At 43.7% G+C, this 16,418-nt stretch overlaps 7 protein-coding genes across 7 annotated transcripts; 2 read left to right on the top strand and 5 right to left on the bottom strand.

Annotated features, from left to right (window-relative positions):
* Positions 1–260: 260 nt before the first annotated feature.
* On the bottom strand, positions 261–2,360 carry EAF01_002256 (uncharacterized protein). The gene is made up of 2 exons (XM_038910508.1): positions 1,485–2,360; positions 261–1,424 (listed from the first exon to the last, which is right to left on the bottom strand). The coding sequence occupies exons 1-2, from the start codon at positions 2,098–2,100 to the stop codon at positions 505–507; spliced, it is 1,536 nt and encodes a 511-aa protein (XP_038773430.1). The 5' UTR covers positions 2,101–2,360; the 3' UTR covers positions 261–504.
* A 462-nt stretch (positions 2,361–2,822) lies between these two features.
* EAF01_002257 (uncharacterized protein) lies at positions 2,823–3,621 on the bottom strand (the record flags this gene model as incomplete). The annotated part of the gene is made up of 2 exons (XM_038910509.1): positions 2,823–3,413; positions 3,494–3,621. 2 exons carry the CDS (start codon positions 3,619–3,621, stop codon positions 3,047–3,049), a joined length of 495 nt encoding a protein of 164 aa, XP_038773431.1. The 3' UTR covers positions 2,823–3,046.
* Positions 3,622–3,688: 67 nt separating this feature from the next.
* EAF01_002258 (uncharacterized protein) lies at positions 3,689–4,407 on the bottom strand (the record flags this gene model as incomplete). Its single annotated transcript, XM_038910510.1, has 3 exons — positions 4,282–4,407; positions 3,721–4,202; positions 3,689–3,695 (listed from the first exon to the last, which is right to left on the bottom strand). The coding sequence occupies exons 2-3, from the start codon at positions 3,897–3,899 to the stop codon at positions 3,689–3,691; spliced, it is 186 nt and encodes a 61-aa protein (XP_038773432.1). The 5' UTR covers positions 3,900–4,202; positions 4,282–4,407.
* A 1,103-nt stretch (positions 4,408–5,510) lies between these two features.
* EAF01_002259 (uncharacterized protein) lies at positions 5,511–10,294 on the top strand (the record flags this gene model as incomplete). Its single annotated transcript, XM_038910511.1, has 2 exons — positions 5,511–9,101; positions 9,155–10,294. 2 exons carry the CDS (start codon positions 5,511–5,513, stop codon positions 10,292–10,294), a joined length of 4,731 nt encoding a protein of 1,576 aa, XP_038773433.1.
* Positions 10,295–10,903: 609 nt separating this feature from the next.
* EAF01_002260 (uncharacterized protein) lies at positions 10,904–11,380 on the bottom strand (the record flags this gene model as incomplete). Its single annotated transcript, XM_038910512.1, has 1 exon — positions 10,904–11,380. The coding sequence occupies one exon, from the start codon at positions 11,378–11,380 to the stop codon at positions 10,904–10,906; it is 477 nt and encodes a 158-aa protein (XP_038773434.1).
* Positions 11,381–12,012: 632 nt separating this feature from the next.
* Positions 12,013–13,254, top strand: EAF01_002261 (uncharacterized protein; the record flags this gene model as incomplete). Its single annotated transcript, XM_038910513.1, has 2 exons — positions 12,013–12,160; positions 12,281–13,254. 2 exons carry the CDS (start codon positions 12,013–12,015, stop codon positions 13,252–13,254), a joined length of 1,122 nt encoding a protein of 373 aa, XP_038773435.1.
* A 210-nt stretch (positions 13,255–13,464) lies between these two features.
* Positions 13,465–14,428, bottom strand: EAF01_002262 (uncharacterized protein; the record flags this gene model as incomplete). Its single annotated transcript, XM_038910514.1, has 2 exons — positions 13,465–13,812; positions 13,919–14,428. 2 exons carry the CDS (start codon positions 14,426–14,428, stop codon positions 13,465–13,467), a joined length of 858 nt encoding a protein of 285 aa, XP_038773436.1.
* Positions 14,429–16,418: the final 1,990 nt, after the last annotated feature.

The following is a 16,418-nucleotide window of genomic DNA, read 5'->3' on the forward strand; positions in this document are numbered from 1 at the left end:
TACACGCGCATCTTACATCGCGATCTTCATCTTTACAGAGTAGTTGATATCAATCCAAGACATCTCTTGAAAACCCATATCACCTTGCTATAAGTTTCATGATATGTTGTCAGTCGAATCGGTAGGAAACAAGCAGTAACGCCATCAGATTTGCGATATCGACTGCAGTTCAAACAATAGATCACGCCAATCATGTCCGCAAACTCAAGTCTCACGATTGAAAAGGCACATTGCAAGTATGAAAAGGATCCGAAATTTCGGAGACAATAATATAGTATTCATCTAACACGATCGCGTCTCCCATTAGTTCCATAGTAGTGTACAAAATATACAAGTAATGTTAGCAAAGGTCAACAAATATAACTCCCCAGGACCAATTTTCCCTGGTCATGCATACCCAAGCCACCCACCATATTATATTGTACATCCCAAGTCAACTGAAGCACTTTCAAATTGACATTTCTCCTATACTCCCAAGCCCTATAATTGCCCAGAACTGTATATTCAATCTTTTGCAATTCTCCTGTCTCTTCTTTTCTTTCTCGCATGAGTTTTCAATGTTTCCTCGTCAAGAAATTCCTCCGGCAAGTCAAATTCAGCTACTTCTGGAAGTTCAGGGACGGGATGTCCCCAGGCGGCAACGGTTCTACCACTACGCCTGTGCTTCCCAAGTGCTGCTTCGCGCAAATATGGTTTTGCGAAGAATGATTTGAATTCCTTCTCAACAGCAGGTGGACCGACAAGCACAGAGTTTGTTCTAGCCTTTGGTCGAGGAGTAGAACTAGCGATTGCCTCATCGTGCAATTGTCTTGCTGCAGAAGCATCGATGTCACTAAGGTCAGGAGGATCACCGTTACTTTCGAGATCATCCTCCGAGTCCTCGCCTTCTTCTGATTCTGCCTCGGCTCTTGCTTGTGCTTCGGCTATGGCGCGTTCTTTCTTCAACTTTCTTTGCTTTTCGTCATCCTTCCAGATCCGGAATTTTTCAAGGATCGACTCGCACCCTTTGATGAAGTAGTGTCGTGCCGATTCGAACTCCTTCTTCCTACCCTCGGTAATGCCGCTGACCCCGAGAGTCTTGAGCCAGTCCGGCCCTTGGAGACCTTCCATCAGTCGAATGACTGAATCTCTCTCGTGTTGAGCTCGGCTCTTATCTGCATTTCGAACAGCCTTTTCTTGGCGTTCAGGTCGTTTGTGGAGTGTCTTGAAGTGCTCCTCAGATAAAGGGTCCTCATCGCAGTCCATAGGAGTGAATTCGGAAAAGTCCACTTTGTATGTATTGTGAAGATTGGTGAAGAGGGAGGATGGGTATTCTTTCACTGCATATTCATTGTTCGTTTCCTTCTTTTTGGAGGTACGCAAAGGCTTGGCAGAAGGCTTGGAGCTATCGATGATGATGATAGGTGTGTCGATATCTAAGAAATCTGGAAAGGAGAGTCAGCTACAGTTTGAAGCACCAATTTTCATAAATAATTAACACTCACGTTCTTCCTTGGGAACATTTCCAATAACTTCATCGTACTCTGGAAAATATGCAGACAATTCACTTTTGAATTTTGTCCCTTCTTGCGATCGAAGCTTCCGCCTTTCATCCTTCAAATCGGCCTTGTCCGCCTGTAAAAGTTTGTCCTGTAGTCTATCCAGCTCGTGTTTGATGCCATTGGCAACTTTATTTTGATGTTTTGTAGGAGGTTGTTGCTGTTGCTGTTGTTGTTGTTGTTGTTGTTGTTGTGAACTCTGGGATGGTGGATGTGCTGTTCGTACATCTGCTGTTGTTGCTATTTGTGGATGTTGCACGGAGTTCGCAGAGTCGGGATTCGCGTTCGATTTGATGACGCCTGATCGTTTTCTTGGTGGAAGCGATTTTAATTTTGGAGCTGGTATCTCGATGGCGAGCTTTGATTTCTTCGCTTTGGATAATAGATGATCGTCGCTATCAGCAGATTCTCTTGCCCGTTTCCTGCCATTAATATTGGACTGCGAGTATGTGTGTGTATACGATCCTAGGTTGTGGTTGACGCCTGGAGCCATCGCGATTGTGTTTCCAGATGAACTTGTGAGGGCTTCAGATTTTCTTGTCGTTCTTCTGCTTAAAGACATTGAAGAATGTGATGGTCGCAGATCATGTTATTTGATTGAAAATAAAATTCAATGTAACTTCAACTAAATATTAGTGTCTGGAGTTGTGATGTCTGGTACGGTACGGGCAATAGCAAGCGACCAGTTCAACTTTGGGGACTTCTTCACACGCGCAGGGAAGGTATAATGTTATGGTACGGCAGAAAATAAACTTTCAATTGATCGCGAAAATATTCTTTTTTTCTATTGTTTGATATCTGGACAAAAATAATGGAGGGTTTTTAAATATTTTGATTTAATAAAATTCAATTGTTCAATTCAATTCAATTCAATTCAATTCAGTTTTTGAGGATTAATTATTAACTATATTATCGATCGTCATTTCATCATTATGGGTAACACAGATTTATTTATAATCCGTACAGTACGTACAGCGTAGTACACACCACTAGCATTTACACACGCTAAAATCGAACCACCGAACAACTCTCGGTATTGGGTAGGTGGGAGGTAGATAGGAGGCTCTTTTATATGTTCATCGATATCTTTAGAATCCAGACTAGGTGAATCAAGAAAAACAATCAACAAACGCATTGTGCTACATCGTGATGGCGCTTGTCGTTACAAACTAAAAAGGGGAAGGGGGGGGAGGGGGGGAAGGGGGGGCTAATACTACTGTCAAACATAATTTGTGCCCGTAAGAATCTAACTATTGGAAGAGGACAATTGAGATAGAAGACTTGACAGAATGGTACTCGATTGGGGTCTAGTTTTTTTATGACTTCTTCTATAAATACATGAAGGTTTCAAAGAAGTCGACATGTGAGATCTCAGAAATTAAGAGTCATGCTTGGACAATGCAGGTGTTTTTGTCCAGATAGGTACAACTATTATGGTTGTAGTCAATCTGATATGAATATTGTGCTGCCTTGTCTCGTGATGCTAGCAGTGCCTTACGTTCTGCTGCTCATCCCTTGATTCTCAAGGCTAAGCTTCGATTCTCAAATGTCTTCTCCAATGCTTGCTTTTCACACTTAGCAAATTTTATGATGGAATCTAGGAACCCTTTCCAGTACTTTAACTCTTCCCTAATTCGACGATCTATTGGTAAAGCTATACCCAGCTCTCGCCCCTTGGCGACCAAAATCCACGAGGTAAGTCCACGCCACTGTCGCTCTTCCGATAATCCCCGCAGCTCCTCGATGTATGGTTTATCAGCGATGAAGCTGCAAAGTTGCAGAAGCTCAGAAATATAAACCACATTATCATGAATGAATTTCTTTTGTTTGGCGGGAGCCTGGTGATGATATGCTACAGCGTCTTCGATGTCGCCCCTTCAACAGGTAAAGTTAGCACCAATCTTCATTTCAAACTCGAGGTTCTTATGCACTTCGATGGATGAAAGAGGACTTACTTGTGGATCAGCGAGGTACTTTTCCAGGTGAACAATTCGAACATTGTACCGGAACATGTTACGAGCTGCTCGTGGGATATTTTGCAATATTCCGGTTGCCCAGCTTCTTTTGAAGACTTGCCCTCCATCTTCTATGGCATATTAGAAGCGTATAAGTAATCCTTGGTCTTTGAATAGCTTGTGTATCAGTAGGTATCAATAGCTAGCATTAGGTGTAGAAAGCATACCTATTTTGCATATTTCTAAATCCACGTCCAGTCTTAGCAATTCGACCTTTCTCGTACTCTGCCGTCATAAATTCTAGGGAAGCGCCAAAACTATCCTCGTCTGGTGAGGGATCGTTCAGCACGACAGTGCGAGCCCAATTATTCAACAAATCGTGCACGTATTTAGTTGCTCTCGTCATATTGAAGCTATTCTGATACCTTGATTGTATATTGGAAGAGGAAGAAGGCAACGAGATTGGAAGCTTGGGGATATGACTTGAGGTTTGGCTCGATATCTGATATAGTGAATATCAATTTTCGCAAAATGTCACTTCTCACCTTTAGCAATGTCGAACAATGGTTTGCATAAGCAGAGCTTAGTAGATAACAAAAATGACCTTCTCAATGCCTATATGAATCGTTCCTTGGTGTCCAAGTCGATTGGAATAATGGAAGATAACGTTTGCTGTCATAGTTTGAAGATTGCTAGCGATGTCGGACGCCTTCATTTAGATGAGATCAGCTAATTCACTGTTCTAACGGGATTCGAGCATTGAGAAGTAATTATATCTGGGGTCTTACAAAGACTACCTATGCCTGGGCTTTGATACTTCTCTATTTTGGGTCATTCAGTTATCTCCTCTGGTTTCCACCCCCCCCCCTTTCGTATTCACCACCCCGCTCCCCTTTTCCTCTCATCTCTTCTGCATCGACTTGAATTCATTGACTGAATGAAGCGTTTGTTCGGAGAAAACGGTATAGCAACATTCACAATTGTCTTGGGATAGAACTGAACACTATGGTTCTAGAATACCTTTTACGGCACTGCAGGCTGCGTCATTAAAAAGTCCGACTCGAATTGGAGGGACAGTCAAACACAACGACATCTTCGCCTACCAACACAGATATCGACGATGACTGGTGTTTAATCCGCCGCGAGATTGTTAGGTTCTTGTCCTTGGTTTATGGAAAGGGATACAAGCTGTTGACTGACGGGATGTGAAATGATATATCAGGTGACAACCACTGTACATAATGTGATGTTCAATGAATAAGCGGAGCCGCGGCGCTTCTCCGAATGCAAATCGCTTAGCGCGTTAAAGCTACAGTCCCCTCAGCCTCGCGTCCCTCGACATCTTTGTAAATAATATCAAGGCGACGCGCAACATCTGCGACAGCCCTTTCCACGTCCATACGATTTTGATATCACTGTATTTTACCTCTAGGAATTGTTTGCGCACGTAGTCGCAACTTTTCTTCGTCAAAATTTCTTATGCGCGCACAAGCTAGAGTTTGATACCTTCGTCATTGGTGGGACACGATAGCTCCATACTACCTAGAGTTCAATAATTATCATAACTATCACTTTCTTTCCACCACCCCTCTTACAGCTTGTAACTTTCTGCCAATTTTCCTACGGCCACGATCTTGGCAGATCAACTTTTCCTCTTTTAAAAGTTCTTTTAAAAGTGCAAGTTCAACTACGTAACCGACAATCTCACAAGCCACGATTTGCGATTCTCTCGATCCCACGAACGAACGACGCCCTTTGTTTTCGCGTCGCATTTTCGTGACTTATCCACAACATAACGAGGGTATTAGAAATAAGGCATAGCGAGGACAATATACGCGGGAGGTAGTTTGGTTCGGCACGGTTTTAAGTCTTGCTGGCTCTCGCCTTCGGGAGGCCAGCCAGCGCAAGTTCTCAGTCGCATAAATCACACATTAGTAGCGCGCTTTGTTCAGATTAAATCAGAGCGGTCGAACTCGCCGTAAGATACGTGGCGGCACCGATAAGAAAAATTTCGAAAATGCCTGCTTTATTACTAAATCACGACGGCCGTGAAGGTGCGCCAACCACCAAGGAAGATCCTGCGGATTATGGTTTCATAGTAGTACATCAAAAGGTCGAGCTTGAAATTGATTTTTCGACGAAGAGTTTACGGGGTAAAACCCACATTGAAATTCTTCCACAGACAAAAGAACTTCAGACCATTCACATACATGCACGACAATGCTCTATACCACAAAGAGAGGTTTTGGTGAATGGCCGGGTTGCGTCTTTCTCGTACGAAGATCCTCACAAAAAATTGGAAGTCCCCGAGTATTATTCATGGGATGCACAATCGCACAAGATGCAAAGCGACAGAGTGAAGTTCATGACTTCGGACAACAAGCTAGAAGGTACGATAGAGATTGAGCTACCGGATAGTGTGAAAATTGAAGAAATTGATACATTCTCCGAGAAGGCAGCAACACCGGTCACTCAACGTGCTGGTGGCGTCGCTGGGGCCCGCAACTCGTCAGTTGCGCTCGAAGGAGGTTCAGCTTCCCTTCCTATTTTTGCTGCGAAGACGGCTGCAGAACAGGCATCTAGATTCAAGCCTTTGACTGTCACTATTCCTTTCGTTACTACACAAATTCGAGATGGCCTGCAGTTCGTAGGAGTTGAAGAGGGGGATGTGAGATTCCCTCATGTTTATACCAAACATTCTATAGAGCGAGGCGTGGCATGCTGTATCTTCCCCTGTGTTGATGATTCGGCGATGAGATGTTCGTGGGATATTTCCATCAAGTGTTCAAGAACCCTTGGAGATGCACTCAAGCGACGACCCAACATCCACAATCACAAATCAGGACATACAAACGCAGCTTCTCAGAAGACAGATATTGATGAAGTCTTTCTCAACGACGAAGAGAAGCTTCTTGAGATGGCAGTGATCTGTTCTGGTGAACAAGTCGATGAAGTGATTGATTTGGATGATAGTTCTAAAAAGATTGTATCATTTCAATGCACTTCTGACATAGCAGCAACACATGTAGGTTTCTCCATTGGTCCATTTGAACAAGTCGATTTGTCAGAATATAGAGAGGGCGAAGATGAAGAACGACTTGGGCAAGGTCAGTCAACTGCCATATATGGCTACTGCCTACCCAGAAGATCAGAAGAATTGAGGAATACTTGTGCACCATTGGCTCATGCTATTGATCACTTTGTACTTAGTTTGGGCAGTTTCCCATTTTCAGAGTCAAAATTTGTCTTTGTTGATGATCAGGTAAATGACACGGAACACACTGCATCTCTATCCATTTGCAGTAATCGACTTCTATTCCCGGAAGATATTATCGATCCAGAGATGGATATTGTCAGAAAACTGGTTCACGCCATTGCTAGCCAATACGTTGGCGTTGGCATTGTGCCAGACCGTCGTACCGATAGATGGCTCATTGCCGGCATTTCTAATTTTATGACAAACAGTTTTATGAAAAACCTTTGCGGAAACAACGAGTTCATGTTTCGTCAAAAACTGAATACAGAACGACTTGTCAAGCTGGATATTGACCGACCGTCCCTGCACGCCCTTGGTGAGATCGTGGATGTATGTGATGATTTCCGAGAATTTATGGAGTTGAAAGCTCCTCTTATTCTTTTCATTCTGGACAAGCGTATCGCAAAAGCTCAAGGAGGCACTGGTATATCAAGAGTCATTTCTAAGATGATTGTTAACGCAAATGCTAATGGAGGCACCGATTCTACAATATCGACAGAAGGATTCCGCAAAAGTTGTGAGAAAATCACCAAGTACAGAGATACCGATTCTTTCTTCACTCAATGGGTTCATGGCTCAGGATGTCCACATTTTACTATCACCCAAAAGTTCAACAAGAAGAGATTGTGTGTGGAAATGACAATTACACAAACTCAGGCACACCTGGAGACGGAACCTAAATTGCACAAGGATGGCTTCTATAGGGCTTTTAAGGAGTCGGATAATGGAGTAAATCAATCAAAAGCACAAAGTACATTCACCGGACCGTTAACAATTCGAATCCATGAGGCTGATGGTACACCCTATGAACATATCGTTATGATCAGAGAGAAGACATCAAGAATTGAAATTCCGTATAATACAAAGTACAAGCGTCTGAAGCGCAATCGGCGTATGAAGGAACGTGCAAATGCAGGAACCGCTATGGATGGTCTCGAAAATCATGACGACGCTCTCATTTATTGTTTAGGGGACGTACTGCAGTCACCGCAAGATATGCAAGAGTGGGGTTTACGAGATTGGGATCCGATCACAGAAGCGAAGATGGAAGCTGAATCATATGAGTGGATTCGTGTTGACGCCGACTTTGAATGGATTTGCGACAAGAAGTTCACTGGTATGGAAGCATACATGTATGTTTCCCAGCTTCAACAAGATCGCGATATCGCGGCTCAATATGAATCTATGGCATACCTTGACAATGCTCCTCCTCATCCACTCGTTGCTACGTTCCTGATTAGAACGTTGATGGACAGGCGTTATTTCTATGGCATTCGAGCAATGGCTGCAAAATCTCTTGCTAAGCACGCAGTGGAGAAGGACGTGAAATGGATAGGCCTTAAGCATCTCGAAAAAGCTTACCATGAATTCTTCTATTTTCCAGGTGCAAAAACGCCCAAGGCAAATGACTTTTCTGATAAGCAAGCTTACTGGATTGAATGCGCTATTGTTGAAGCAGTGTCAAGGATCAGAAGCATGTACGATTCTACTTGCCCCTCAACAGCGCAAAAGTTCATAATTGAAGCTCTTCACTTCAACGACAACGGAAACAATCCCTACTCAGACAGTTTCAAGATTGCGAACATTTTGAAGGCATTGGCAAACTCTTTGATTCCTGGTGCCAAGGGCGTCGATAATCACGTGCTTGAACTTGATGACGCTGAAGAAACTGGAGGAAAGGCAGGGAGTATAGATTATCGAACGATTATTTTGGATGAGCTAGACAGATATAGTAGGATGGATGAGTGGCTAGATTCTTACCAGAATATCTACACAATCACAGTCATCGAGTGTAAGCTGAAGTTGATGAACGCTGGTGTGATACCAGTGGATGCACTTGACTTTGCTCAATACTTTCATGATGGCAGTGCCCAACGTGTGCGAATTAAGGCTGCTTGGGCACTTGCGGACCTTGGATTTTTGAAGAGCACTGCTGTAGCATGTCTACTTGTGACTGCTGCTAGCACAGATCCATCACCCTGGGTCCGAAGTGAGCTGACAAAGGTGTTCTATTATGGATTGGGGGTCCTCGGACTTGGCGAATACAAAAACAAACGAGTTGCCGCTCCTGTAGCCAAGGATGGCTTGATTATCGAAGAAGCTTCCACGTCCGCACGTCAGGAACAAGCCGAGCGCAGTAATGTAATCGGCGCACTGGCTTCACTCAAGTTAGAAGTCGGAGGAAATACCGATCTGAAGAATGCCTTGTGGAAAGCTGTTCTCTCTCCCGTTATCACAGTGGCAGAACAAATGGACTTTCTTCAACTCTGCACAATGTTCTGCTATCCCAAGGAGTCTTTGACCTTGAAGCTAAGGTTACCTCGTTATTGGAAGGTCGAGCATCGTGGCAAGGTATGTTATATGTTGCTTTCATCGATAGCGTTCTCTATACTAATTATACATAGGGTCGATTAGTCTTCAAACACACCGATAAAGTTCGGACCAAAGTTCGCAAGATCAAACCAGCTGCTGTTGCTACACCTCATCCACCAGTAGAATCCTCCACCGTCACTCAACCCGTTCAAGGACCATCGGTAGAAAGGCCATCGCTACCACTCAAGTTAAAAATTGGCAGTTCATCTGCTCTGAAGCTTAACAATCCATCTGCTATTAAACTTGGCACTCCATCATCTGCCATTAAGCTTGGGTCACCATCTGCTATCAAGCTTAATAATTCACCTGCTCTTAAGTTTGGTAACTCATCCGGTGGGCTCAAGATAGCCACATCATCTTCTGGGGTCCCTAAGCATTCCAGCTCAGCAGCATCATCATCATCATCCGGAATTCCCAAGTCTTCAACCTCTTCAGGATCAGCATCCGCAATTCCTAAGTTTTCAGGCTCCTCAGCATCATCATCTGGGCTTTCTAGGCCTTCTCCAAACTCTTCAAGTGCATCGAAATATTCTAGCTCTACGCACCCTGCCCCAGCAACATCGAAATCTTCTGGTTCACTTAAATTTTCTAGTTCATCCGGTGATATGAAACCACCTAAACGACCTCTTCCAGCTGATATTGCAGAGAGTTCCAATTCTTTACATAAGGACAAGAAACAATATGAGGGTTCTAGCTCTTTGCATAAAGACAGAAAACATTATGAGATTTCAAACTCGCTACACAAAGAGAAAAAGCAGAGAAAGATGGTTAAACTCAAGATTCCTCCATCCAAGTTGAAAGAGATTCTTGCGTCGACCCGCAACCCATCAGCAAAACCTTCATTATCATCTCAATCCTCATCCCAATCCACTTCGAACCCGAAACGACCATCTCCGAGACCCTCATCCGCACAACCGGTCAGGGCTAGTCCTGCCCTTTCTAACCCATCTAGTTCGTCAACCCACACATCTTCCAACTTCAAGAAGTCAACAAATTCAATTCCAGGTGTAGCAACTATTCGAAAACCTCTCCCCGAAGGCAGAAAACCTTTACCGGATTCGGCACCAAATCTTTCGCAGGCACCTCCCACTCCTGCTGATGCGCCGGCGGTACCCAAGAAGACAACCATTAAGCTCAACTTCAAACCTAAACCCAAACCTTCATTCTCTTGAAAGAATTGAAGAACAAATTTCTTTCTTTTCTCTTTATATTTTTTACTCCACTTTTTTTTTCTTTGGCATTAATTGATCTGCATTTAGCGAAAAGGCGTCTCGGTTATAAATGATTTTCACAAGTTTGTACATAAGGGAGGGCTGGATTGGCTGGCTTCTTCTCAAGAGGTATACACCCGGAAGGAAGGAGGAAGAAAAAGGGGCGTTTTTGTGAGAGCTTGATCTTGCCACATGATTTTCGATCGGTCATGACGAGAAAGGAGATATTTTGGGCTTCCTTTATTCTCTGGATGATTCTCTAAAGGAGAGAGGGGGGGAGGGGATTATAAGATACTGACTGAGTAAATGTATACTCCAAATTACTTAGCTAATAAATGCAGATGAATTCTGATGAACAAGGCGGCTTGCTCACATTTTGAACTGCATACTTTTGGGAGCATTATGTATTTCGCCCATTGAATGTGTACTCCATTGCGCCTTTGCATCCAACCATATAGTCCAAACATACTCCACTATCCATATACTCAAACATATCCACAACCAATACTTTTCCCCAAATGTATCCATGAGATTATACAACAAAAAGCCACCCCATTTGATCAGCACATATCATCTCCCCGATGCACTGCCATGCCCACCGCCTAATCCCAACCTCTCCTCTCTACTCCTCTGCTCCCTCTCCTCCCTTGCTCTCTGTAACACCCTAGTAGGTCTCTGTCCCTCCCTCTCCCTAAGTCTCTCCCTCATCACCCTCTCCTCTCTTTCCCTCAATATCTGTCTATCCTCATCCTCACTAATTTCATTCTCATTTTCCGCATTCCCATCCCCCTCCATTTCCAGTCCCCTTCCAGCAGTTCTCTCCCTCGCAGCATCAACTCTTCTCTGCGCAGGTATCGCCTGCAACTCCCTGTATTTGTCCCCCTTGACAGCTCCAAAATCTTGTCGTTGTCTTGCTTTTCTGTGGCGTGCTGCTGCTGCCATGGCTTCTCGCTCTGCTTGTTCATCACGTTCGGCTTGCCGGGAGTCTTCGTAGATGGCTATGTCTTCCGCGGTGAGAGTAATGGTTGTTGGGGTGCGGCGCAACATTGTGAGGGTGAGATGGTTGGAGAAAGATAATAAAAAGGATTCGTGCTTTGTGGTGTTGATTTGTTTTGATTTTGTTTGGTGTTCAATAGCGAATATATACTTCCTCGTTTACTTCTCTGCCAAAAGAGAACTGTCTAGTTCCGTTATACTATTAGCAAGTCGTGGGCCGTATGCGAAAACATTAATCCCAAAATCAATATTGATGTGGTAGTATGTCGTTGATATCCTAAACAACCCAAGGCTGAGAAAACGTGGGGGGTCACTGTCTCTCCAGAAGTTTTGTTGCACGTCTGCCTGCGGCAGCAAATATGGGGCTTTTGCAAAAAGTATAATTTTCTTCGCAGGTGCGGAAACTTCAGACCTTCACGATTTCGATAAAACCATCCTGGGGGTTTTGGAAGCAGTCTTGTTGGACAATTGTTCGGTGTGTATTGAAGGATTTGTGAGAGGCTACTATTTTGCCTTGTTTACATTCAACAACCGTGCAGATAGCCTCATGCTTTTATAGTGTCTTAATTCACAGGTTGATATGCATTGATACCTAAGGCAACCATAATATTTTCTTAGAATCTCCAGATTGATAGAGGGGAGAGAGAGGACGATTTGATAAGTGACAAGAAGCGCTACACATCATGTTTACACGGCATGTGCAATCAGCGATTGGAGGTGCCCGACCTTTGGGACATGATTTGACGAGGATGTCGGAGGGAATCAAGGCAAGTTTGAGGGCTTTTAGTAGTTCTATTAGGAGGAGTGAGGAAGGGAAGGGTAATGATGATAGTAAGTTTCTACCTTTTTTCGGAGGGTTCGAAGATTCACTCAGTGTTACGCCTGATGGGGAAGCATTCAACTTAGAACCCTAGCTCATGGGTGAGAATTATGATATTTAACAATAGCCAGGTCAACCACGCTCCACTCGCGCAGAGCGCAGCTCCATTGCCACAGCCGACATTTCCTCACTCGCATCACAATCCCCCCGCGGGATCGACGCTCGCTCACTAGCAGCACGCCCTCCTCCCGGTCAAACCTTTACCATTAGCCGCCGTATCGATGATAGTGGTACGCAAGTTCGAGCACCTGGTGCCCGTCACAGTCCCAATTATCGCGGACGAGGGGGTGCGCTCTCTGGAGGAGCTGGTACTGGAAGAGTAGGCATGAGAAGTGGGACTGGTAGTGCAGGAGGAGCTTCTGCACGAGGAGGACGAGGGGGACGTGGAGGACGCGGAGGAAAAGCTCGTGTTCGTGCAGGACCTAAACCCGCAGATGTGGAATTGGATGAATATGATCCTCCATATACAGTTGAAGAGCAACAATACCTGGATAGTCAAGAGGGAGGAGAGTTCGTCTTTTATAATCCAGTCACCTCAATGTCTGATTTGGAGAGTTGGGGCCCGGCAATTGCGACAAGTTCAAGTACAAATGGATTGAAGGAATCGATAATTTACAAGATGCAAGTTGTGAGCGGAACATTGGCACAAAGAGATGTACCGACGCCGCCGGAAAGACATTTGGCGAATATGGAGAGGGGTATGGGCACGGTATTCGAGAGCAAAGAGGAGAAGGAGACACTAGAGAAATGGAGGGATGGAGAGGAGGCATGGAGAAACGAGGTTAGGTGGAAGGTCCATAAAGATTATAAGGTTGAGGGATTGAAGGAGGAAGAGAAAGAGGCAATTTTGAAGGAAATGGTTGCCGGTGTGTACCCAAAACCAGGAGATGTTGAGAATAACATTTTTGGCGAGATTGAAAGGCTTTCGAGGAAGAACGAGACTTTCTTGCAAGATGACTCGAGGTCACTTGCTGAGAAGCTACAAAGCATGTTACCTGCTGATGAGGTAGCCAATATTAAAAAGGCGAAGGGACCTACGATATAGGTCAATTCTATGTCCTATAGTGTATTCATAAAAATATAAAAATGGTATTGTACAAAAGATCATACACCCGGCAAAATTCAACTTTTAAATCTCCATATCACAGTCCTAGCTTGTAAAATCTTTTAAAAAATGCATCTCTCTCTTAGACTATTTTACCTTTTCTAACAACTCCATTCTTTTCGGCTAACAATTCCCCCCCCCCTTAATTCTCTATACCTGCTCCATTCCTTTCCTTGCCGCATCAACGATCTTCTTCACCTCTCCATTCCCTTTCTCAACAACCTTCTCCATCTCCTTATGCGCCTTCTTTGAATCATCAGGCCTGACCGTTTTCTTTACCTCCATCGCTCTTAACTTTTTCTGCATAGCTCCTCTCGCATTGCGGACTCCATGACTGGCTAGTTCTCCTGCTTTCGAAGCTGCTTGTAGTGCTGCGTCCCGAGATTCTTTGGTAGGTGGTGGTATGGGGATATTTAGAACGAGAGGATTTTGTGGATCGGGCGTGGGTTGGAGGGAAAGGGTGGAGGATTGGATGGTGGAGAGAATGGGTTTGCTGTGCTGATTGGAAGGTTAGCTTGTGTCTATGAAAGTTCAGGATAGGGATATGAAAATTCGAAGGGAACCACGTAAAAATAAAAATAAAAATAAAGAATAATCAACATACATCCTTCTCCCCAACAAGCACAGCGACGCTTCGTCCCCCTTTCGGCAGCACCTGCGCCAAATCACCTAATCGAAAACTTTCTTTCGCATCTTTCCCTAACTTAACTCGCAATCCTTCTAATAGCTCTGGATTAAATCTTCCTCCAGTTCGTAATTTCCCCAAATCATTCTTGAGTTTCTCGAGAGATTTGTCGATTCCAGCTTGTAGTGTGGAAAAATCAAAAGGATCATTGTCTTCTGCGGCGGCGGAGGAAGAGGTGGAGGAGGAATTATCTGATTCGGATGAAGAGTTTTTATTGCCCTTGTCTTTTTTCTTGAAAAGTGTCGGGGTAGATTGAAATTGGAGAGAGGAGCTACTGCTCAGGTAACGGTGGTGAGGGGTATTTTGATATCGAGTGGGTATGCTCAATTGGAGGGGTCGTATCTCTGAAATCGATGCATTTTGTGAATTGGAACTTAGAAAGTTGCGTTTCAATGCCTGAGCAGAACGAAGAGATATACGAGGTGGCATTTCGTGAGGAATGTGAGGATCAATGGAGAATTGAATTGTGATTGTGAGAATTTTAGACAAGGCGGGATTGAGGCCTCGTCTGTCTTGAAAATAATATTTCAGCCTCAATGGATCTGCATATTGCGGGGATTGGTACGTGCATTTGATCGAGCTCCAGATGACAGCGAGACGGCCTCGAATACATCTTGAAAGCACTTGACCACCTATGTACATATTGATATTTTATAATGGTTGAAATTTACAGTCCATTACAAATGATCTTCAGATGGTCATGAACCGATTTTTTCAAACACATTTATTTAAGTCTAAATTTCAAATCATTGATTGTCTGATTTGATGTGTTCCTATATTAGATGTAGGAGGGTGCCGTTCCTGTGGGATTGTTTTGTTTGTTCGTACACAGGCAAATGAATATAATGCTGCTCCTTAAATTCTGGGAGAGAGGGGTGCATTGTATGATTTCTACGTACTTTATGTTGGACATGCATATTTTTGTTAAGAAAGATGACTAAACTCTGTACAGCTATGTTCGTCTAGTCTCATGAAGAGAGAGGGTTTAGTTAATTTACCCGACAGCAAGATGTACTTTTATCCCAAACATCATATCCTTTGATGGATCAGTAATTGAGGGCACATATACATATCTTTTCTTATATCTACGGCAAATGCATCTGTTTCAACTTCTTCAACAATCCCCATATCCCATCCAAAAGGGATTGGCAGCATGCTACGATAGCATCCATCCCAACACCCACCCACAGTCTCGACGGTCTCCCTTATTAAATCCCAACTGACATTCTCACCCGAGTCGTTCTCGCTCCCCCTGAGCTTCCATCCTTTCGTGAGAAGCCTTGGTACAAATACTATGAGCGTCTTTACCCTCCAACCACCAGGGTCCCCTTCCCCCTCCCCGAAAACCGCTTTCTCAAACTCACCATCTCTCTCTCCACACTACCTTAACAACGAAGTAGGCAATCACCAACCATCTCCATTTTCTCTTCTCTTAGCTATTCGATATATTTCCTTCGAAGTTCATCGCCTATTACGCCTTGCATTTCTTCTCCTTCATCATGCACTCCGCATACCTCAAAATAAACCCTCGATCTCGATCTCGATCTCGACCTCATCATTTGCGAATCCTCTCTCCATCTTTCTCACATGTTCTGTATTCCATTCGCTCATTAGAAATCACCATATGTCCATATTCCAAACTTGATATTCTATTCTAAACACTATCCCACTATTTCCACCAAGGAAAACTCCGACTTCTGGATGTATACGTAACAGAAGGTACCTCCAATGGTTGGATTGAAGATTTTCGTTACCACCACCTAGTCAGTCATCATTCATCTAGAGCTCTATGTCTAGAAGCATGGGCTGGCTTAAAAGACCTTCTTGAAGATGCTACTTCAGAACAGGCAAGATTATGGGGGTATAGAAGCCTAGTGGCCAAGGCAATAGAAGGACTTTGGAGAAAACTTCAAGCGACGCATGTGAGCTAGTTGCTCGATGCGAAAGTCAAATACTTCAGAGGGTACTTGGTTCATTGAGATGTATGAGAATCATACTGTTAAATACTTAAAGAGTCATATTTGATGAGTGGTTGATGCCGCGTTTTCCATTCTTGAACCTAGGGTTTGGAATGCATGAACAGTCTCATTTGCTTGAAACCATGTGTTCTCATGGTTCATATTTCTTGTACTCTAGATTAGACCTCGTAATTCTCATGATACTAATGTAATACAGACATGCTAGAATCTTCAAATATGAAACGGTGTTACGCCATCATCGTGAAATTGAAATTTATCTCTTCACCTGCCTGTGATGTAGACCACATATTCGAAGCGCTTGCGTCGTCTCAATTTAAAGAGGCATCCGGATGTTTTGTTGGAATACTTTCCTTCCCATGACCTTCTCAGCTTTGCTTTAGCAACATCAATAGAATAGAGCATATAATTGGAACATATGTAAAGTTTTTAACGTGATCAAT

Source organism: Botrytis porri (assembly GCF_014898465.1).
Source record: "Botrytis porri strain MUCL 3234 chromosome Unknown BPOR_003, whole genome shotgun sequence".
Taxonomy (NCBI): domain Eukaryota; kingdom Fungi; phylum Ascomycota; class Leotiomycetes; order Helotiales; family Sclerotiniaceae; genus Botrytis; species Botrytis porri.

Excerpts from the sequence above, each read along its gene's own strand:
- EAF01_002256 (XM_038910508.1), bottom strand. The coding sequence starts at position 2,100 with ATGTCTTTAAGCAGAAGAACGACAAGAAAATCTGAAGCCCTCACAAGT. Across the intron at positions 1,425-1,484 it reads AAATGTTCCCAAGGAAGAAC|ATTTCTTAGATATCGACACA; the intron begins GTGAGTGTTAAT and ends TCTCCTTTCCAG.